Source organism: Lepisma saccharinum, chromosome 16 (assembly GCF_977018435.1).
Source record: "Lepisma saccharinum chromosome 16, izLepSacc3.1, whole genome shotgun sequence".
In the NCBI taxonomy this organism is placed as follows: Eukaryota; Metazoa; Arthropoda; class Insecta; order Zygentoma; family Lepismatidae; genus Lepisma; species Lepisma saccharinum.
In genome coordinates this window covers 50,490,166-50,509,928 of record NC_139244.1, presented here as the reverse complement: position 1 = coordinate 50,509,928, position 19,763 = coordinate 50,490,166, and the positions used below count along the sequence as shown (strand labels likewise).

Genomic DNA, 19,763 nt, shown 5'->3' with positions numbered 1-19,763 from the left:
ACTGAGACGTTTTGCTTTTATTATTGCGTACTTTCAACTGTGTCAGTTTGAGCTATTACTTATGATACACCCTGTATATTTTCCATGTATGTAAATTGTGTGGAGAGAGAGAGAGAGTGAGTGAGTGAATCGTTGTGTTAATATTGGCGAGTACACCAATTCGTTTTGTATATCATATATAGAGTATGTATATACATATCCGGCCAAAGGAGTTAAATAAATAAATGAGTAATTTATGGGAAGCATAATCTTTAATATACGTATATGTATATCTACAATTTATAACTGTCCTTTTATGCTGAGACTGTCCTTGATTACCTTGTTTGGTAGTTAAAGGGGATTTATGCTTCTTGAGATTCACATGTCTAATAATGTTATAACAAACAGGGGTAATTTTGAATTGAGATTCCGTTGAGTTGCATATAATTATTTCACCTCCCAGTTATCTTCAATGCAAGTAGTGTGTGTAATAGGTCAGTGTGAATGGTGGGAATTGTGTGTGTTTTTGCCATGTCTTACGGCAGTCACTGAAACAGGGTGCTAGACGATGCCCAGCGTTTTTGCCACATCCGTTACGCAGACCTGTGCAGATGGGACATGCACGTGTTTATATTTCTGAACCCTTTTCTACGGACTTAGTAGTACCAGCTCGTAACAATCTATTGTAGTGAATGGTTTTATTTGCCGCTTCCATTTTTTGAAAGACCAGGCCATTCACTGAGCTGATACAAGGAGAAAATACCATCTGAGTTATAAATTTGCTATTGCAGCACAGTGTAACAACCCTTATTGCAAAATGACGGTAGTCTACATAGAGCTGCGGTACTGTTACAGGATGCATACACAAGAAGATATTTCGTAAATTAAAACTTTCAACTGTCAAAAATTGCATTGGGGGGGTAATTTTAAGCGAGTTTTTACATTTACCACTCTTGATTCTTCCCAAGTTCTTCACTGTTTATATATGAAAATGTTCATTTTTTTTCAAACTTTCACGCGGACCCCGTGGCCGAGTGGTTAGCACATCGCACTGCGACGCTAGGGGTCCCGGGTTCGAATCCCGCTCGGGCATGGTTGTTTGTAAATGTCCATTCATCAATTTCATCATTTCATCCCTCATTCCCATCTTCGCAAATTAGCCAAGAGGCACAAAACGCGAAGTATAATAATACAAATCAATCAATCAATCAATCAATCAATCAAAATTTCAAAGAGGCTGTAGCCCTTTCAGCCCCCTCCTCTACGCACGCCAGTGTACTCAATGCTCGGAGCAAATGGAGAAGTATACATGAGAAGAATTGTGAAATATGAACATCTAGTCTCGATCTCGTGTGTTCAGTTATAACATTTTTATACCTGTGAAATGCAGCAACATGTGACCTTCTAATCAACAGGTCCAAGGTTGATATCCCTGCGAATGCACATTGCGCAGTGTGATTTGACTTTATAAATTGTACTTACAATGCTCATTAGCCTATCTGATCATAAAATGGACTTAAAATAAACTTTTGGATGTAATGTAACACTGCTGAAAAGATTTCGGAGCTGGTTATCATGGATAATCTCATCTTTAGCTTCCCTATTCCAATATTACGTCATCATGAGACAACATGCTGTCGGTTGATTGATTAATTTGATGTTTTAAGTCCACTTTATGCACAGTAAGGCTAATCGGGACTGGGCCTACAGTTTAAAGTGTGATCCAAACCACAGTGTGCCTCCCCCGGGAATCGAACCCGGAATCCCTTGATTACAAGGCGAGGATGCTACCACTGCGCCATTGGGAGATCCAACATGTTATCGGCACCACCCGGTTACTAGTTCACTAGTTGTATTCCGACTATAATTGTCTCGAGTCGAATTTGCTTCTCAATACCTGCCGATTTCCGTGGTATAGTGGTTAGCGCAGTGCGCTAAGACGCCATCGGTTCCGGGTTCGAATTCAGGACCGGGTATGAGTATTCTGTGTGAGTGTTGTTTCCCTTCATCAATTTCATCATCACTCATCCTCATCTTGGAGATTAGCCAAAAGTGGCAGAAAAGCGGAGTAAAATAAACCATATCAATCGATCATGTCCATGCTTGTCTCAATGTAGCGTAAAGATTTAAAACAGCTACTCAAAAAGTTTCAGTCGAACACGTATTATACGCTTAAAGTTTGAGAAAGTTCCTTTAAGTTCACTTGATGCGCAGCTAGCCTACTCGGGACTGAACCTACAGTTTGATGTGAGTGCACCTTTACTGGAAATCAAACCCGGGATCCCTTGATTACAAGGCGGCATCGTTACCACTGCGCCATCGATGAGGCCCCACACGCTGAAAGAAACATGCAATTGTTGAGAATTCTCTCTGTGCTTCGTAAATCAACTACTTAATCTTCAGCCGTACACATAGACAACCCAATTTACATAACTGTTCGGCGGGTTTGTATAAAGCACAAGGATACAATTTCTGATAGGAAGCCCACCAACGCTCGGCCGTGAAATCTGTGCACCAACTCCGCGCATAACGGAAGAGAAGGGAAGAAAGCTAGTTGCCGGAGCAGAGAAGTGCTCGCTGCTGCAAACTGCTGTTAGCTTCACTCACTTCACCTCTGGTGAGTTGTTTGGCCGAACCCTCTCGAATCAGCACTCGCGCAGAGACTTGTTTTCATTCGCTCGCTCCAATAATTACCAAGTTAGAGTATAGTAAGTAGCTTCTGCATTTCATTAACAGTAGGGAGAGGGTGGCTGGCAATTGTACTGACACGGGAGTACGAAAAGTGCGTGGTATTCATTTATAAAATACGTGCAAACAAATTATATTTACAGATCGTCCAGGCTATTTGATAATACCTGTCCTGTCCATTCTGTGGTGGTTTGGCATTTTGATAGCAAAGTTTAACACTAGCTTACTCGTGCCGTACGAGAAACGTACTTACATGAGGGGGGGGGACTCACAGGCCCACACTTTCTTTATCATTAAAATTCAAGAAACTACTTTGTTATTTAATCACTGATTCCTTTGTTGATTATACATATGCAGCTATTTATTAATTATAATTATAAAAATTAGAGTGTCACACACATATTTTACCACTTACTAAAACTCACAAAAACCATAATAATTTTTCATTAATCCTTTAGAGAGATGTAGTTCTTCATTAATTATAATAACTACAAAAATTACCATAATTACCAACCAATTGCACGCTCTTACTGGCATGAGTGTCTCGAATAAGAAGCATTCAAAGATGGCACCTGATATGCCCACCAAGTGCATTTTGCCTCCTATTTACATTACATTTATGTTTTTATGAACAAAAGTAATACAGAAATGTTGGGAACTCCCTAGGGAACAATGTAATTTATTTTGAATTTTTTATCAATAAAAATTAATTGTTGAAAAATCGAAAAAAATAGAGGCGGTGGGCCTGACAGCCCCCCTCATCTCGGGTAAGGTAGGGTTAAAGCGTCAAAATGCACTTTCTATTCAAAGAAATAAAGTGAAAGTAAATGGACAATGTGTGTGTGTTGGGGGGCTAGATTTGGTCCCTTAACTATAGTCACTTTCTTTTGTCATTGGTCGTAGAAGCAATATTTTCAATAGAAAAAACATACGTAAATAAATATAGTGTCTTTATTCTTTGTGTCAAATTACAAAGTGTATAACAGAAACTATTCAATCTGGATTTCAACTATCAATAAACATGCTATTGTAAATGCTATTATTAATAGGAAAATAAGAAAGTTACTCATATGTCTCTCTCGTTTTCAGGAATTGAAGACCAAGGAGTGTTTCCGACCCGCTCTAACTCCATAAAAGGACGCCCCTGCTGTATATATAACTGACCTTTCCCCCAGAGGATGGTCCTGTCGTCAATGAAGTACTGGTCATCCTTCACGGTCCTTCTGTCTCCGCTGACGACGACCTTCCACTCGGCATGTGCCTTCCCTCGAAGCACAACCCGCACCGCTGCAAGAAGAGGTACAATGATATAGGAATGCCTCACGTGTTATTTCCATTATACCCACAGTATGAGCATTTTACTAACTAAAGAACTAAAATTGGAAACAATTCATATGTTCCATGCACACTGTCTCGTCGTCTCCACATGTAAAGTCAAGTCTTGCTTCCGTCTCAGTTTCGAATCTCGTCTAAAAAAGTCTAAAAAAGATTAACATATAAAGTAAAAAATAAATGTTTATCGATTGTATAAAGATTTGTCTCTTTCTCGGTCTCGTTCCAACAGGACATGAATGGTCTTCTCTCGTTCTCGTATCGATTATTTGAAACATAATAAAATACTACATTTATTTCCTATATTTCTCAGTTTTTAAGAGTAACATGCGTTTCATCTATTCATGAATATGGTTTCTTTATTTGGTCAATGTCCTGTGAAAGCAGACGAAGTAGTAAATGTTTCCTCAGAATAGTCAAACATAGATGTCCAGCCCTTGCAAATCTTTCCAAACACTCTAAAGATTAATAATCTTCCTCTTCGCCGTTAATGTCACATATGACATTTCTTTTCAGAATCATGAATGGACAACTTTTCACTAACAAACTCTTCCCACTTCTTCACATCTCCATCCCACGTACCAACAGCAGATTCAACAACTTCTTTCTTTCCAAGGTTATCCCTAGAACAAAGATCACTTTTGTATAGGCTACAAACCATGTACAATTCATTAAGTGATCCTCCAGGCTTTCAGAACGGCGTGCATCAAGCAGCTGAAGAATAATTAATATTTGTTATACGACCCTAAATTCCGCCCGGCCAAAGAACGGACTTTCGGAAACCCAGACTTTCCGCCTCCAGTTCAAGGTCGGAAAAGCGGTTGCTACCGGTCGCTACACGCCTGATTTTTGACCAGTCGTACACGACACCTCTTCCTGTCAACATGCCCACTTCGCTCGCATTTCAGGGACAAGCAGGGAATCGGAGACCCATTCGCTTGGTAGGTCTTGATTGTCAAATTGCTTGTGCAACACAATTTAGTTTCATTTTGTGTGGATTGTCTAAATTATTTGCTAGATCAGTATTGTCAGTATTAGATAGCATCAGTTCAATTTTAATTGCTACCACACGCCAGTATTTTTCCAGAACTGAAGTGGTGCATGGCATACAAAAAAATATTGACAATACTTTCACAGAGTGCATTATGTTAAATGCACATTTTCTTTCATTATATTTAAGCTGCAAAAATAGATATTGTGTTAAACCACTGCTAATTGTGTAATGAAATTAACCATTGCTGAAAGAAGCAAACAGAATGTATTAAGGCGAAGAGTGACAGTTTTGCACCAGGCATGGATTTTTTCAATATCGTATTTCATATTTTTCACTATTCAACTATTTGGTGAATGTCGCTGATTAAAATCATCTGCAATGGTGCGTATACTTCTATCTCTCCCGAAATGTCAGCGTGATCTGAATGAGTTCCTAACACATTAGGAGCATTCTAATGCTTTGTTTTTAACACCTCGAAAAGGAGAAAATGGTTACAAGCATGCAGTAATAACTTTTTCTGGTTAAATATATGTTGGAAAAACCTTCGTCACTTGATTTCTCGTGAAATTCTAGCCCTTTCCTTTGAAATTTTTACGTTGAATTCAGGCACGGTTCTACCCTTAGGTCACACGGTCACGTGCCCCTCCAACCTTTATGTATCTAAAAAGAACTACAATTATAACAATTTACGCTTGTTTGCAACGCTTGTATTGTATTTGTTTTGCCGCACGCACTCTTTATACAGTGGGATGGACGAAACTTGGCAACATAGCAAGGGTTACATTCTCGCTGCGGACTTCCTGCCTCAATGCTTTAACATGATCTACATTCTGAGCTGTGGGGGAGGTCCGGGGGATTACGGGTGTTTTTATTGCGAATTGTCACAATATCGCTGAGACACAGGACCCACACTTGGGGCGTTGTTTTTAGGTTTCCCCGCTAGATGGTGGCTGGGTCCATTTACCGTAGCTTACCGAAGGAAAGGATCTTTGGAAGAAGGAGGTGGGGAAGTCTTGTCGAGGTTCGATGTGCTTTGAGAAGTTTTCATAAACTGGTGTTATCAGTTCTTTACTGACGTGTTACCGTGCGCTTGAAAATAAAGCGAAATGAATCAGGTGAGATACTACAAAGTCAAATTTTAAATCACCAGGAACAATTGTTGTCGAAAGAATTAGGTCCGCCAAAAACACACACCAAATCAATCAATCATAACACAGTTAATTCTCCCTTTTTTCGTGTTATACAAGAAATGAAATTACAAGGTAAACTTTTCTAAAGTATTACATATTTTTAATTCGATATATATTACATGCCACTGGTATGACTTCCATTAGTTCTAAGATATAACCTATATTTTGAATGTGCCCTACCCCTTGCAGACCGCACGAGCCGCCACTGGTTGAATTCAATATTGCGGTCAACAATATGCCGGACCTGCGCATGACACACACGGCTAGGGATCTCCCTGTGCCTAACCTATTTCTTTCATGACCAATTATACCCAGGATAACTCCTTTACATTTTGTAGGGGGTGCAAGGGACATTTGACTCGTCATAGTTCATGCAATGGGGCTTTTATCAGTCACATAGTTACACATATTATTTTGTATCTTCTGATCCCATTGCAGTCCCAAAATGATTTTTTGATATGTTTTAGAGTATGGCATGAGGGACCAAACATATTTCTATCATGATTTTTGGTGATGACATGTTTTGAGTTTTCAAGATCAAAGGTCAGATCACGTGACAAAATTATATTTTTATCCAAAGGTAGGCTTGTTATATATCACTGGAAAGCTTGTTCAATTCCCTGTACAATAAGCTTTACTTGAGCTTCTTAGGCGAAATAGGGGCGGAGTTACAGCACATTTAGTTTAGCTAAGCGGGCTCAAAAAGAGCAATTTATGCGAACTTTGACCTTGAATAATTTAACAATTACTGGCCGCGGTGACGCAGTCGGTAACGCGTCTGACTACCATGCTCAAGGTCTTGGGTTCGATCCCCGGCCGGTTCAAATCCGGGAACTTCTCTAACGTTGGAAGCGGCCCCGGCGCCCACCCAGCCTCGAATGACATGGGTACCTGGGGTAAACCCTGGTGGGTAAAGGCGGTCAGGGGCGTTGTGCTGATCACATCACCCCCACTCATGACCGGATCGAAAAAGTGTGGGGCGTTACCCCCTATACGCCTTCATGGCGTTGTGCTAAGCACAGTGGAGCACTTTACCTTTTTTTATAGTTATAGTTTTCATAGTTACTAAGTTCCATGCATAGTTTCAACTTCCCAAATTTCATGAAAATCGGAGTTGGTCAGGTTGTAGGCTGTGTTGATTTCATATGGAATGACTCTTATCTTATTTGGCTAACCACGTTTAAGAGAGTTCATTACTATGTTCAGAATTCTGTCCTGAATTTAACATTTTTGTATAATTTCTTTTTAACACTACTTCTTTCTCTAACTCTCTCCTTCTTTCGCTCCCATTTATTCCCCCTCTATTTCTCAATTTTATTTCTTTCGTTCTCATACTTTCCTATTTTCTTTCTTTCGATTTCTTTCCTAATTCCCCCTTTCCTTATTTCTAGTTTCTTTTCGATCCCAATCTTCGTATCCCTATTTCATTCTTCTCTCATTCTCATCCTTTTTATCGCGAGTCACGACTACCCCAATGACTTGTTCCATTCATCACACTGAGATAACTCGATTACCTTCTTCTGTTCTAGATGGCAGCACCAGTTGAGACCATGAAGGGGGAGGAGTAAGCACTAAGCGCTGTTTCTGAAGCCGGGTCACGTGACAGAACCGGAGAAGTCAGACCATAACATTCGAAGACGCCGTAAGAAAGCATGTAATTTTGTGTACTTTTGAATAAGATTTAGGAAGCAATGGTGCCTGCTCAACACACGGCTGTACTAACAGAAGCGACAGAAAACCTGAAGGAATAATATTCCATAAGCAAATAACGCCAGTCATAGTTTGTTTTGTAGTATTTAAGTGTAAAGTAGACCTCGAATTTTCGTTTGTAGTTGGAGCCTAATTCCATGCTCCTTCCAGCCCGCGTGCGCTTGCAGCAGCCGATGCGATGTTCTTCTGTTTGTTAAGTCATTGGTTGTAGTAGATGCGGCCATCTTACGCAGACAAACGTAAGCTCCGCCCACTGGCTTCAATACGAAAGCAAGGAGTGATACGAGCCTGCTGGCACCTGGTTGAGACACCTCTTATCTACATTGCACCTTTTCCCTTTGGGCTTCACTTATCGCACAAGCCTCAAATATCTTCGTATAGGCTTGTTAGGTTTGCATAAATACACTGCAATTGTTCGAGGCTTGCCCAAACAGGTATTATTTATTCTAAGAGAACTAAACCTACCAAGCATAGCCTAACAACAGAGACATTTAGTCAGTGGCGTAAATAACGCCCCGCAACCACCGCGGTGCGGGGGGTGGGGGCGCAGCAAGAATGATAAATTAAGAAAGACCGATAGTTCAAAAGAATTTTCCTTTCGGCGTTAAAATATATTATCGACCAAACATATTTTATTTTTATGCCCTTACAACTGCAACAAAATATTAATCTCTAGAAAAGTAGACAGTAAATTACCAGATTAGAAGAAACCCTTCATTAGCTGAATAGTTCAAGTAATTGATTACGTCGCCGAAGGGTAGACGATAGGCGAGAAAATGCACTTTTCTGCTCCAGTGCTTTAGAGATTTCAGAGCATGAAACAAATCAAAGAAAGCTTCACCTTTTTAAGCCCTAACGGAACACACCGACAGACAGTTAGTGGAATCCGCTACTAATTTCCGGGAGAAATATGAAGATGTATCTTGCACTATAGCTACGGAAATTGTTTATTTTCGGAATGTAGTGTCAACTGAAATCAAAAGAAAGAAGTTAAGTGGCGTGGCGTGACTATTTCAAAAGTGTTACCGGCTATCAGTACGACAATTATGCCTGCTAGACGTTATCACCATCCCCCCCGGTAAAGAAAACATGTCTCCGAGCTAGATACTTGTTCATTTCGTCCTTGTTTTGCAATCAGCACAGTGATTTAGCCACAAACACTCCTAGAAAGAACTACCACTCATGAGACAGTTACCACGAAAATCCAACGAATAGTGGTAGACCATTGTCAATTCTTCATCTGTCTCTGTTTCTTTGCAATGAGGTGCGAAGGGAAAGAAGAAGAACCCCACTTTTCTCTGTCAGTTTGACGTTTGTGTGGTGAGCACTGAGCAGACGACAGAACTCCGCTGCTTTGTGGAAGGGAAGCCACCCAGCTGTACGTACTGCTGTTGCCAACTTAGTATTTGGAGCAAGGTTTGTCCAAATCACGAATCACACCAAGGAACTATATTTTCGTTTATTAAATAACTAGTCTCCGTTGTAGTTCAATCCAGCCTTGGCTCTGCAGTCTACCTCTAGTTGCTTCACAGAAATGATATTCCTATTTTAGGTGGGATTTAGCGCCTTTCTACCAATCCGATGTGACAACACTGGCTGATCCGGTAGGTCTGAACGGCAACAGGGCCCCTTAACAGGCATATGAATAACCCCATAGCACACTATGCCCCAAAGTCCTTCCCCGCTCTTTCCTTGCATTGGCGCCCTATTCTCCCTTGTTGCCTCTTCAGGGTAGGGGAACGGTCTCCCTCTTCGCTTCTGTCGGCTGCAGAAAAAATGTCCTAGTCAATATCTACTCGACGGCAACGGTGATCATTAACGTATTTAACAATGTTGTCATTTTATTGAAACAACTTTTTCATTCTTTACATTTTGCTGTTACCTGCGGTAACACCGGCTACATGCACGCCACGCATCTGGCGACGTTGCAGAATTCCTCTTGATAGAAAACAGAATTCTGGCTAGCAGCATTCCTGACGTATGCACTGCTTATACAGGGTGACTCTAATTAGATATATTCCCTGAAGGGGGTTAAAGTAGAGGCAATTTGCAATAAATTTGACCATATGAAACCCCGTCCGAAAAGTAGTAGTTTTCGAGATAATCGAATTATTATTGTTTTTTTATTACAATCTTCCACATAAAAATACGAATTGAGATAAAGCTCATTGTATGGCACTTATTTCAGCGTTTTCTGATAGCTAACAAATATGTAGTTCGTTGAAAAAAAGTTTTTCTCAAATAACAATCACATGTAAGTACCGGGTGGGTCTAAACTTACAAGTGATGATAAAAAAATGCACTCTTAGTTTACTTGGCAACGTATTAATAACAAAAATGGTATGACACGAAGCGTACAAATTACTTACATTACTTACTTGAGTCATCGGCTATCCAACAAGGTACAAATGTTGCCAACATTCACATTTGTGTACAAGAAATAATACTTCATTCATTTTCATGTGAATGGAATCAATGAACATTACAATTTAAGAACATTACACGCCATGCTCAAAGTGGGCACCTCCGTTACGAATACAGGCACGCAGGTTTTTACGGACATTTGGTCTCTTAACTCGTGATGTGATGGTGTCCTTGATGTGTTGACCAGCTGTTAAGATCCTCTCCCTGAGCTCTTCTTGCGAGTTTACCGGTGTCTTGTAAACTAAGTCTTTCATGTGGCCCCAAATGCAGAAGTCGCAAGGCGTCATATCAGCGGATCGAGCCGGCCATGGAATCGGGCCGCCTCGGCCAATCCATTTATTTGGGTAATTTTCATCCAGCCACTGTCGCACGCCCAGGCAGAAGTGAGCTGGGCAGCCGTCATGCTGGTAAATCATGTCACGTCTTGTGGCTAGAGGCACATCCTCCAACAACATTGCCATCTCGTTCCTCAAAAAATATTCATAAGTGATGCCATTTAAGATTTGGGGGCAGGAAAAATGGCCCGATCAAATGATTGTTGATGACACCCATCCATACATTCAATGATAATCTTCTCTGACTGGCTTTTTCTTTGACTTTTTTCGAGTTCTCGTCCTTTGGTGCCCAATAACGCGCATTATGGAAATTGGTTACACCGTTCCGGTCGAACATTGATTCATCCGTCCATAAAATCTTGCTGAGGTAATCTGGAACCTCGAGATCAGCGTTTATTAGAAAACGACAAAAAATCCATCCTCCTGGCAAGGTCCCCCTCCTCCAGAGCGTGCACGGGGTGTGTAGTGGTATGGATAAAGCTGTGCAGTATGCAAAGTGAACCACACTTTCTACTGACTCATGCCAAGTTGTTTGGCCAGAACTCTCGTCGATGTAGTGCAGTCTCTTTGAAAACACTCCAGCATTTCCTCCTTCGCTTCAGGAGCAAACTCGCGAGGTCTGCCTGCATCGCCTTGCCGTCGTCGAACCGAACCGGTTTCCCGGATGGACCGGTATGTCGTACAAAACACTCGCGCGTCTGGTAAACGGCGATTAGGGAAACGGTGCCGTGCTGTTAGCGAACGTGCTCGTATCGAACACTTGCTCTCAGCGAACACAGTTACGGAAGGATTTGCAGGTGCGTGCTGTTAGCGAACAGGCAAACTTGTCCTGTCTTATTTGTCCTTGAATCTGGCATGCAAGTGTTGCCAGTGATAAGCCAACTTGCGTGGAGAAACACCTCAGTAGCTGTTGCCTCTGACTCACCCCTGATCATTATTCAATCGGGTCTTCCTTGTCGCACAACGGTTTTGCTACCTTGTGTTCTGACGTCAGACGATGAATGCCTACAAGGTTAGGTTAGGCCTGTTAGGTTAGGTTCCATTTTCATAAATACAATGAAAAATTATTATTTAGGCTAAGAGAACTAAACATAGCCAGCCAGCCTCACCTAACAACGTAGGCATTTAGACTAAAATTAAAAAGCTTCTCCCATGACGTCAGAACACAATGTTGCTCAAGTGTTGTGCGATAAGTGAAACCCTTCTTCAGTCGACTGTGAAATCAGCAAGATGAGTGAAATAGATTTGAAAATATATAGCTGACAATAACTTTCATGTAGTTAATCTAAATTGTTGAGGATCCTTCATTTAGCTAATTTCGAACACAAAATGATTATAAGGTATCACTGGCAACACTTGCATGTTGACGACTTCCAAGGACAAACAAGACAGGGCAAGTTTGTGTGTTCGCTAGCAGCATGCACCTGCAAATCCTTTCCTTCCGGAGGCTCTTAGGTACTGTCATCTAGTGAGCTGCATGATTCACATTTGTATCAATTGTTTACGTGATAAGACAGGTATTGTCCTCTAGTGGGCGTACGATATAACAGCTAACAACCAAAGCGTGAGTAACAGCGGCCCAGATAGCGCGCTTCTAAGGAAATTAACGTGAAAATGAATGAAGTATTATTTCTTGTACACAAATGTGAATGTTGGCAACATTTGTACCTTGTTGGATAGCCGATGACTCAAGGAAGTAATTTAAGTAATTTGTACGGTTCGTGTCATACCATTTTTGTTATTAATACGTTGCCAAGTAAACTAAGAGTGCATTTTTGTTATCACCACTTGTAAGTTTAGACCCACCCGTTACTTACATGTGATTTTTATTTGGGACAAACTTTTTTTTTTCAACGAACCATTTATTTGTTAGCTATCGGAAAACGCTGAAATAAGTGCCATACAATGAGCTGTTTTTTTCTCAATATGTGGAAAATTGTATTTAAAAAAAAAACAATAAAAGTTCGATTATCTCGAAAACTACTACTTTTCGCACGGGGTATCATATAGTCAAATTTATTGGGTAACAGTAGTATAAGCCGGAGACGGATTTCTTAAAATTTACAGGAGAAAAGACGAGAAAGTACTTACGGAATTGTGTTCTTGAGGACTTTCTGAAGCCGGGGATATTGTTTTTTAGAATCCTCCTACGTATTTTGCCTGTAAATAAGGTATTTTTCGTCAATCATGCATCTCCGTTGTGTGATAGCTCGTGCCGCCATTACCGTTGACTACGTGAATCAAATGTTCCGTGCGTTTGGTTATGTAACCCCCTCACAGTGTAGCAACCACGCGGTAGTTTTACAAGATGACGTGCGAGCGGTTTGTTTTTTTTCCAATTTAAGGTAAGACTCTAGTTTACGTCCTTTTCCTAAGGAATACGTGTCATATATCGTTGGAAAGCTTATTTTATAAGGAATTCAACAACGTAAATCCCAAAGCGAGGAAAAATTTCCTGAAGGAGTAAATCGAGAAAAACCGATGTTGTCCGGATATGCGTAATTGAACGTACTGAGGATTTTTTTAGATGATGAAGCACATATTTAGGGGTGAAATGAGTGTTAATGGAACGCAACCTAACAGGCCTAACCTAACCTCGTAGGCATACCTCGACGCCGTGAATGGATAGTGGGGCTATCGTGAACAGAAAGTATAAAAAGAAAAAGGTACTTACCCGAAGAGCAGCCGGGTGCCGCACCACGATCACGCACCGCGAACGCAAAGAAGCAATCACCATGCAGATAAGGACGTAAAGTAGAGTCTAGCCTCAATTATCGCTTAAAAACCTTTTGTGAATAGTTTGTGCGGCATTTATCGGTTCATAAGTTTGGAAACACTGCACATCAGCTGACGATACTGCATATCAGCTGACGATAGACAATGTGAGTCAAAATTTGCGTGCTGAATTAGCAACGACCAATAAATGATTATAATGTTAAAAATAACGCTTTTTCATGGGGAAAAAAGTGATCCCCAGCTTGAATAATCTTCCGCTATGCATATGAGGTAAGTAGCAATGATTTTTATTTGATAACAAACGAGTTTAATGTGTCTCCGGCTTATACTACTTGTACCATTTATTGAAAATTACCTCTACTTTAAACTCTTTCAGGGAATACATCTAATTACAGGTCACTCTGTATACTGTATTTGACCCTATTTTTGACGTCATCAGCTGAGAGGTAGTTTTCTAAGCTAAAATTGATAAAAAATTACTTGAGAAGCACAATGACAAGAGTGAGATTGAGTGAACAGCCGCTGTTAAGCTTCGAAAGCGTGCTTGAAAACTGGAATTGACCAAGCTAGCAAAAGAATTTGCTTTCACCAAAAAATGCTGAGGACTGGTAATGGGCATTTAACAAAATCGTAATTTTTTGTAGTAACAGTGTATTTATATATAATTATAATATATACTTTTTTACAGTTTGTAGGCTATGTTGTCTTAACCTTTCGTACCAGTTTTTACATTGACTGAAATTACATGTATGTATTTTAATATTTGTACATATCTAATATAAATGTAGGCGTGAATTAATATTTTAGAAGGGAAAGTTTAAAAAAAGGAAACGAGTAGGCACACAGCTGAAAGTTGCGAGAGGTGGGCGTAGAGAATGTTAGTTACGCTACTGCATTTAGACTACAATAAAAGCATTCCGCGCTGACGTCAAAAGTTAATGGAGGGACGTTGTTTGTGGCTTGTGTGATAAGTGAGGCACAGAGTTGCACTCTATACTCCTAACCAGCAGGCTCATGGAAAGAGAGAATAACTGATACGTGACAAAGGTCAGAAATATGCGATTCCGAAATTTTAAATAATAATAATTTTTCCATTTCCAGTGTATACATTTTCGGGTCCGGTGTCCCATTCTACACCCCCGATTTTGGAAGTTTTTTAATTTTTTTATGAAGATTATGTGATGCTAATTATGAGGAACAAAAATTTGGAGAGCGGAAACAAGTATTTACGAATGTACAGCCGTTTGAAGTTGAGATATTGTCGTTTGAAATTGTTGAGTACAAATTTCCAACCCATTCTGGGCTACGCCCCTGGGATAATTGACCTACCGCCCCCTACCGCTACCGTGGCCGCGCCTCCGCTCCGCTACGCCACGCTCCGGCTACCCGTCTTTATTTATAGAATCCCTTTTAAAGGCATGTTAGAAATTGGCCGGAGTCACCTGCCCCCAACACTATTTCTCACTGCTTTCCGCATTGACGTATGAAGATATAAAAAATTAAGGCTAAAATTAAACCTAAGAAGGTAACTTACCTCTTTTTACCAAGGACAGGCACTGAATTGCGGGTCGAAGTTAAATTTCAAAGTCCAAAAATGAAGTAACTCTTATGTTGAAAGTCCTTGTTGTCCTTTTCCACAGAATACCACCCTCCACTCCCGTCCCATCATAAAAATAAGAAGTCGCAAATTATCCCATCCCACAAGTCATTTTCGGCCTGCAGTTGCCAAAAATAAATAAATAATTCCAATTTCTGAAGTCACATAAATGAAATCCAATGTCTGAAATGTCCAACCCGCCAATATATCACACAAATAACATATCGCAATCGCAAATGCTCCCATTGCACAAGTCAATCACAAGAAGAAAACGAAAAAATTCAGACGTGCGCCTGTGACATGAATCCATGATCCGAAATCTTCAGATTTGCTCTTGTGACATAAATCCATCATCCGCCATCATAGAATCCCTGAAAAACCTCTTTGACGTTACGCAAGGAATTTTAATTTTAAGAAAAACGTAAGTTTCGTAGCACGTAGATGTAAAAAATTACCTTCCGCGCTATTTACAAACACTGTTTGTTATGAGGAACTAAATATTTTCCCGAAAATATTTGAAATGTGCGTCAAATCGAGGGTGTAGAATGATACCCAGGAGCCACATTTTCTTGTATACCCCCCAAAAAACATTTTTATTTATAATTTTAGAACAGTGAAGATGTTACAAGCAATGAGTGTCTAGTGTTACGTATTTGCCAATAGATGACGCGTTGCCTAGTCAACATTCATGAACGTTATTTTATCAGAAAATATTATTTTAAATATCGCCTAAAGTAACAGTATTTATCAGCGTCATATGCCTTCATTAGTTCTTGAGATATTGGTAAACATGTAAACTATGACATTCCAAATATGAGCCAAACTAGTTCTAGTTCTGCCAAAAAAAATGTCGCATATTTTAGTGTACGTGTTAACATAGCTGTAGTTCGAAGTTAGCCAATCGGTTTCTTCATTAATGTACGACTATTGTTATTTACTTTTTTATTCCTTTGCAAATGTCCATGTCATTGGTCGAATTAGTAAGGAACTATCTCTGTATTTATTGTAAGGTAAAAGTTAAAGTTTCCCGTGCATATAGCACTGTGCCATGAAGGCACATTTAGGGGATGTATGGATAGGACCCCACACATTTTCGATCTCAGCCATTTTGGAGGCGATGTGATTGGCACTACGTTCCGGCCGTCTTTACCCCCTAGGGTTACCCCAAGGTAGGCTCACCCAAGGCTGGGTGAGCCTCAGAGCAGCTTTATGCTGGGATAAGGTCGGAATAATTCCGATCTTAGATCACCCACACCATGAATCGAACCGTAATCTCCCACCTGGCAGTCAGACGCCATACCGACGTTATTCTCTTTTAAGGAAGACCTCTAGCCGGCAGACTTCCCCACATATCATACTCATATCAATTAATTTCGAATCTCTTTTTCATTCAAGGCAGACGAACACGAACATTCATGTCTTAACCGGGATTCGAACCCGGGACCTCTGGCGTCGTAGTCTGCTGTTCTAACCACTCCGCCACCACGGAGGTTGACTGACTAGGCCACCGGCTGTATTTATTGTGTTGCACTTAAACGAACATTTGCATTATTGTTTCCTAACTTACCCAAGAACTTTATGCATTATGCACTAAACTTTTAAATGTTGTTATGGCAGTAGAGTTATCGTGAAAGAAATATCTTCTTCCATCCACTGACGTACCAATGGGTCATAAGAATAAGAAGAAATTCCAAGACGTTTCTTTGGAGATGCCGTAAAAGGTTTAATGTCGCCATCACAGTGACGGAATTGAAACTTCCAAACTACTAGCAAGGATCATTATCTGTCTAATTCAGTGAATGATAATTTCTTCACTGGAAGTACTTTGTTAGATTAAAGAATAGCAAGCGATTATGTTCGTCATCACTTCTAATCTTGTAATATAGGGCCGCTCGGTCCGCAGATGTTGTGTTTTGTGTTCGATCCCTTTATTCAATGTCCTCATCGCCCTAGGTTCTTGTGACATCTTAAATTTACCCTTGGTCATGCCGGGAGCTGGATACTAATGAAGAATGACGTTACATTTTCCGCACGTTTTATCGTGCTACACGTTTTCGTCGATTTTTACGCACAAAAGTCTTGGTCAGCATTGAACGATCTTTCATTTTCAGAGAAAACAACCAGCACAAGTGAAAGTTATACATAAACTTAGAGATACAGCTTTTTAAAGTAGTGCATCGTCTTCAGTCTGGTACCTTGAGATCTGTGCATAGCAAATTCTAGGCGTATTTATACCCGTGTTCTGTATCTCGTACTTCTGCCTGTTTCTTTTGTTATAATAAAAATTATTGCATTGGTAAGTTTTGTTAAATTATTTAAAATTTCTTGACAAATCTGTTCGAGTTAAAAAATATAAATTCATAAAAAAAATTAAATTTAAAAGATTCCGCCATCAGTGAGATACATATAGGTTAGTACTTCACCATCATTTAAATATTAATTGGTGTTCATTCATTTACATCATGAGCGACTGTGTTGCTATTAGCAGGCCTGGTAGGTCAAATTGTCACATCTAATACTCCAACAGCATTTCGAATCTATTCTTTTTTCCAAATTTTCTTATATGGCTTGGTTACTGTTCCCTATCTTCTCTATGACAATTCCGCACATCCATAGTGTTCCTTTTCTGAGACTGTTTTCGTGGGAAGACATCGTCCTCTTTTACATAATTGTTTCGGTGCTAACTCAGAAAGTGAGTTTCGAATAACGGAAGTGCTTCTATTGCCCTCGCCCCCTTCCCACCCCCGCATAGACATTTTCATTGAATTGGAAGCTCGGCGCCAATCTACAGCTTCCTGATTGGGTCAGGGCAGCTCCTCTCCCGCCGATCGTAGCGCCACGCGGAGGAAGATCCATTTCCGGTTTCTCCTGGAGCAAAAATGGTGGCACTGTAATCGTGTTACTTAACAATGTTCGTGCGATGTATGGCGGCATGCTTCCAGCAGATGGGGTGAGATTACGGGCAATTCCATTATCAAGAATAGTTATTCCTACACTTCAATATCTTCCTTAAAGAACATGTCTAGAATGGCACGCTCGAACAGTTATTTTCCCTTTATTCCTAGAGCCGAGAATATGAAGACTTTTAAGGGTCTGCTCTGAAACCTTTCTTAGGGTAGGAATGGAGGGAAATTCTAACACCAAATTGAATTTTGACTTCATTAGTTTATTCACTACCAGTTCCAATACATCACAGCGGAGGAAGCACAAGTACTGGAGCTAGGGAGTAATGCGCTCTAGATAAGAAAACGTAGTCTGAATTCATAAGGGAAGACTTTGCACTAAAGACTTCTTATACTTAGGGTTCTCGTTGTCGAGTATTCCCGACACGGTCTAGTATGCCAGAAGGCACAAGAAGACACACTAACCTTGTATCTGAGGTTAAAATTCTTGTTAAAATCACAAGCAGTGAACCTTGTGGTGTATTCATCATCTCCAGCACACGTGCCTGGTGTACAGTGGTATCAGTGATGTGCGTCTACGCGTAAACAAGGGTAATCTGCATTCCACACGTGGACTATTTTATACACGCAGATGACGTAAGGTGATAACTTAGAAATGGCGCTTTGGAAGTAAAACAAAATTATACTACGTATCAGTTGGTAACGTGTGAGAAGAACCTTTCATAGTCTTCCTTGCAGATCCGAACAATTTCTCACCTAGGAAAAAACATACTGTAGGAAATATTCTAGTGTTTTATGAGAAACACTACTTTTGCCTCACGATTGCCATCTGTTGATTTTTTTTTTGCATACAATTTATCTTCTTTCGTAGTTGATGATAGAAGAGAAGAGAAATTTTGTTGTAAATAGGATTTTTGTCAGTTCATTAGGAACCAATATAGTTGAAAATATCACTTTCCTTTCATGAAAGCATATGAAAGACTTGAAAATTAATTTTAATGTACTTTAGATTGTTTATGTAGTCTATGTAAACTAGGTAATCTACGCGTAGATTACGTGTAGACAACGCATGTAGACGTAAACTTATACGGCACATCACGGACTGGAATTCACAAGTATTACCAAGCAAATTGTCCATCACCATGTTCATGCTCTTCGTTCTACCCAATAAAAGCTTCTTGAATTGGAAATAAAATGTCAGGATGCAGGATAAAAATTACTGAAAATAGTCATGCACAATTTGCCAATATACTTCTGCATCCATCCCACTGTACTAGACGACACAAAGCTAGGATTAAGTAATATTACTACTAAAAAATACCTGTACTCCACAGTCTCGCACCCCCGTCTGTCAATTATGACATTTTTTTTCATTAATTACAATAAAAATCTTTGATTTATCCATTAGTTGAATTTGACAAATTATTGAAGCTAATTTAGCTATCTTCACGCATTGAGTAATAACATTTTTAAATATACCGGCATTAGTCAGTTACATAAAGGTTGGTACATTAAAACAGTTGAAGTCACATTGGGTTTTATGAAAATTCTCGAACATCTAAATTCCCAAATTTATACCTTATATATTTTAACATAGATGAGGATTGAACATGGGTGTAACAAGAATGAAGTAGATAAAAACTACAAGAGCAATTTAAAGCAGATTTTAGACAATGTTCATCCGTTATCTCTGTTAATAATCGTTAACGGTATTTGAGAAACTACTAAAACTATTTGGTGGACTGATAGACATACAAAATACAGTGTCTTTCTTTATGACTGACTTGTCACTTTTAAAAAAATATTGATTTTAAAATAATAATTTAAGTAGCTTATTTTTTAAGATAGAAAGCTGGCTTTTCGTATTCGTTTTGT

The 19,763-nt window shown here is 39.8% G+C and overlaps 1 protein-coding gene and 1 long non-coding RNA gene across 2 annotated transcripts in view; one reads left to right on the top strand and one right to left on the bottom strand.

Annotated features, from left to right (window-relative positions):
• The window catches only part of LOC146000072 (uncharacterized), a 36,979-nt gene extending 29,144 nt beyond the window's left edge, over positions 1–7,835 (top strand). The window contains exons 2-3 of the long non-coding RNA XR_014443472.1: positions 3,757–3,966; positions 7,713–7,835. This is a non-coding gene — a long non-coding RNA (uncharacterized LOC146000072). The remainder of the gene's footprint in view (positions 1–3,756; positions 3,967–7,712) is intronic.
• Positions 1–19,763, bottom strand: part of LOC146000071 (arrestin domain-containing protein 3-like) — a 216,138-nt gene that overhangs the window by 94,016 nt on the left and 102,359 nt on the right. Inside the window, exon 2 of the mRNA XM_083137399.1 lies at positions 3,832–3,954. Within this exon, the coding sequence (XP_082993525.1) occupies positions 3,832–3,954 (123 nt within the window). The remainder of the gene's footprint in view (positions 1–3,831; positions 3,955–19,763) is intronic.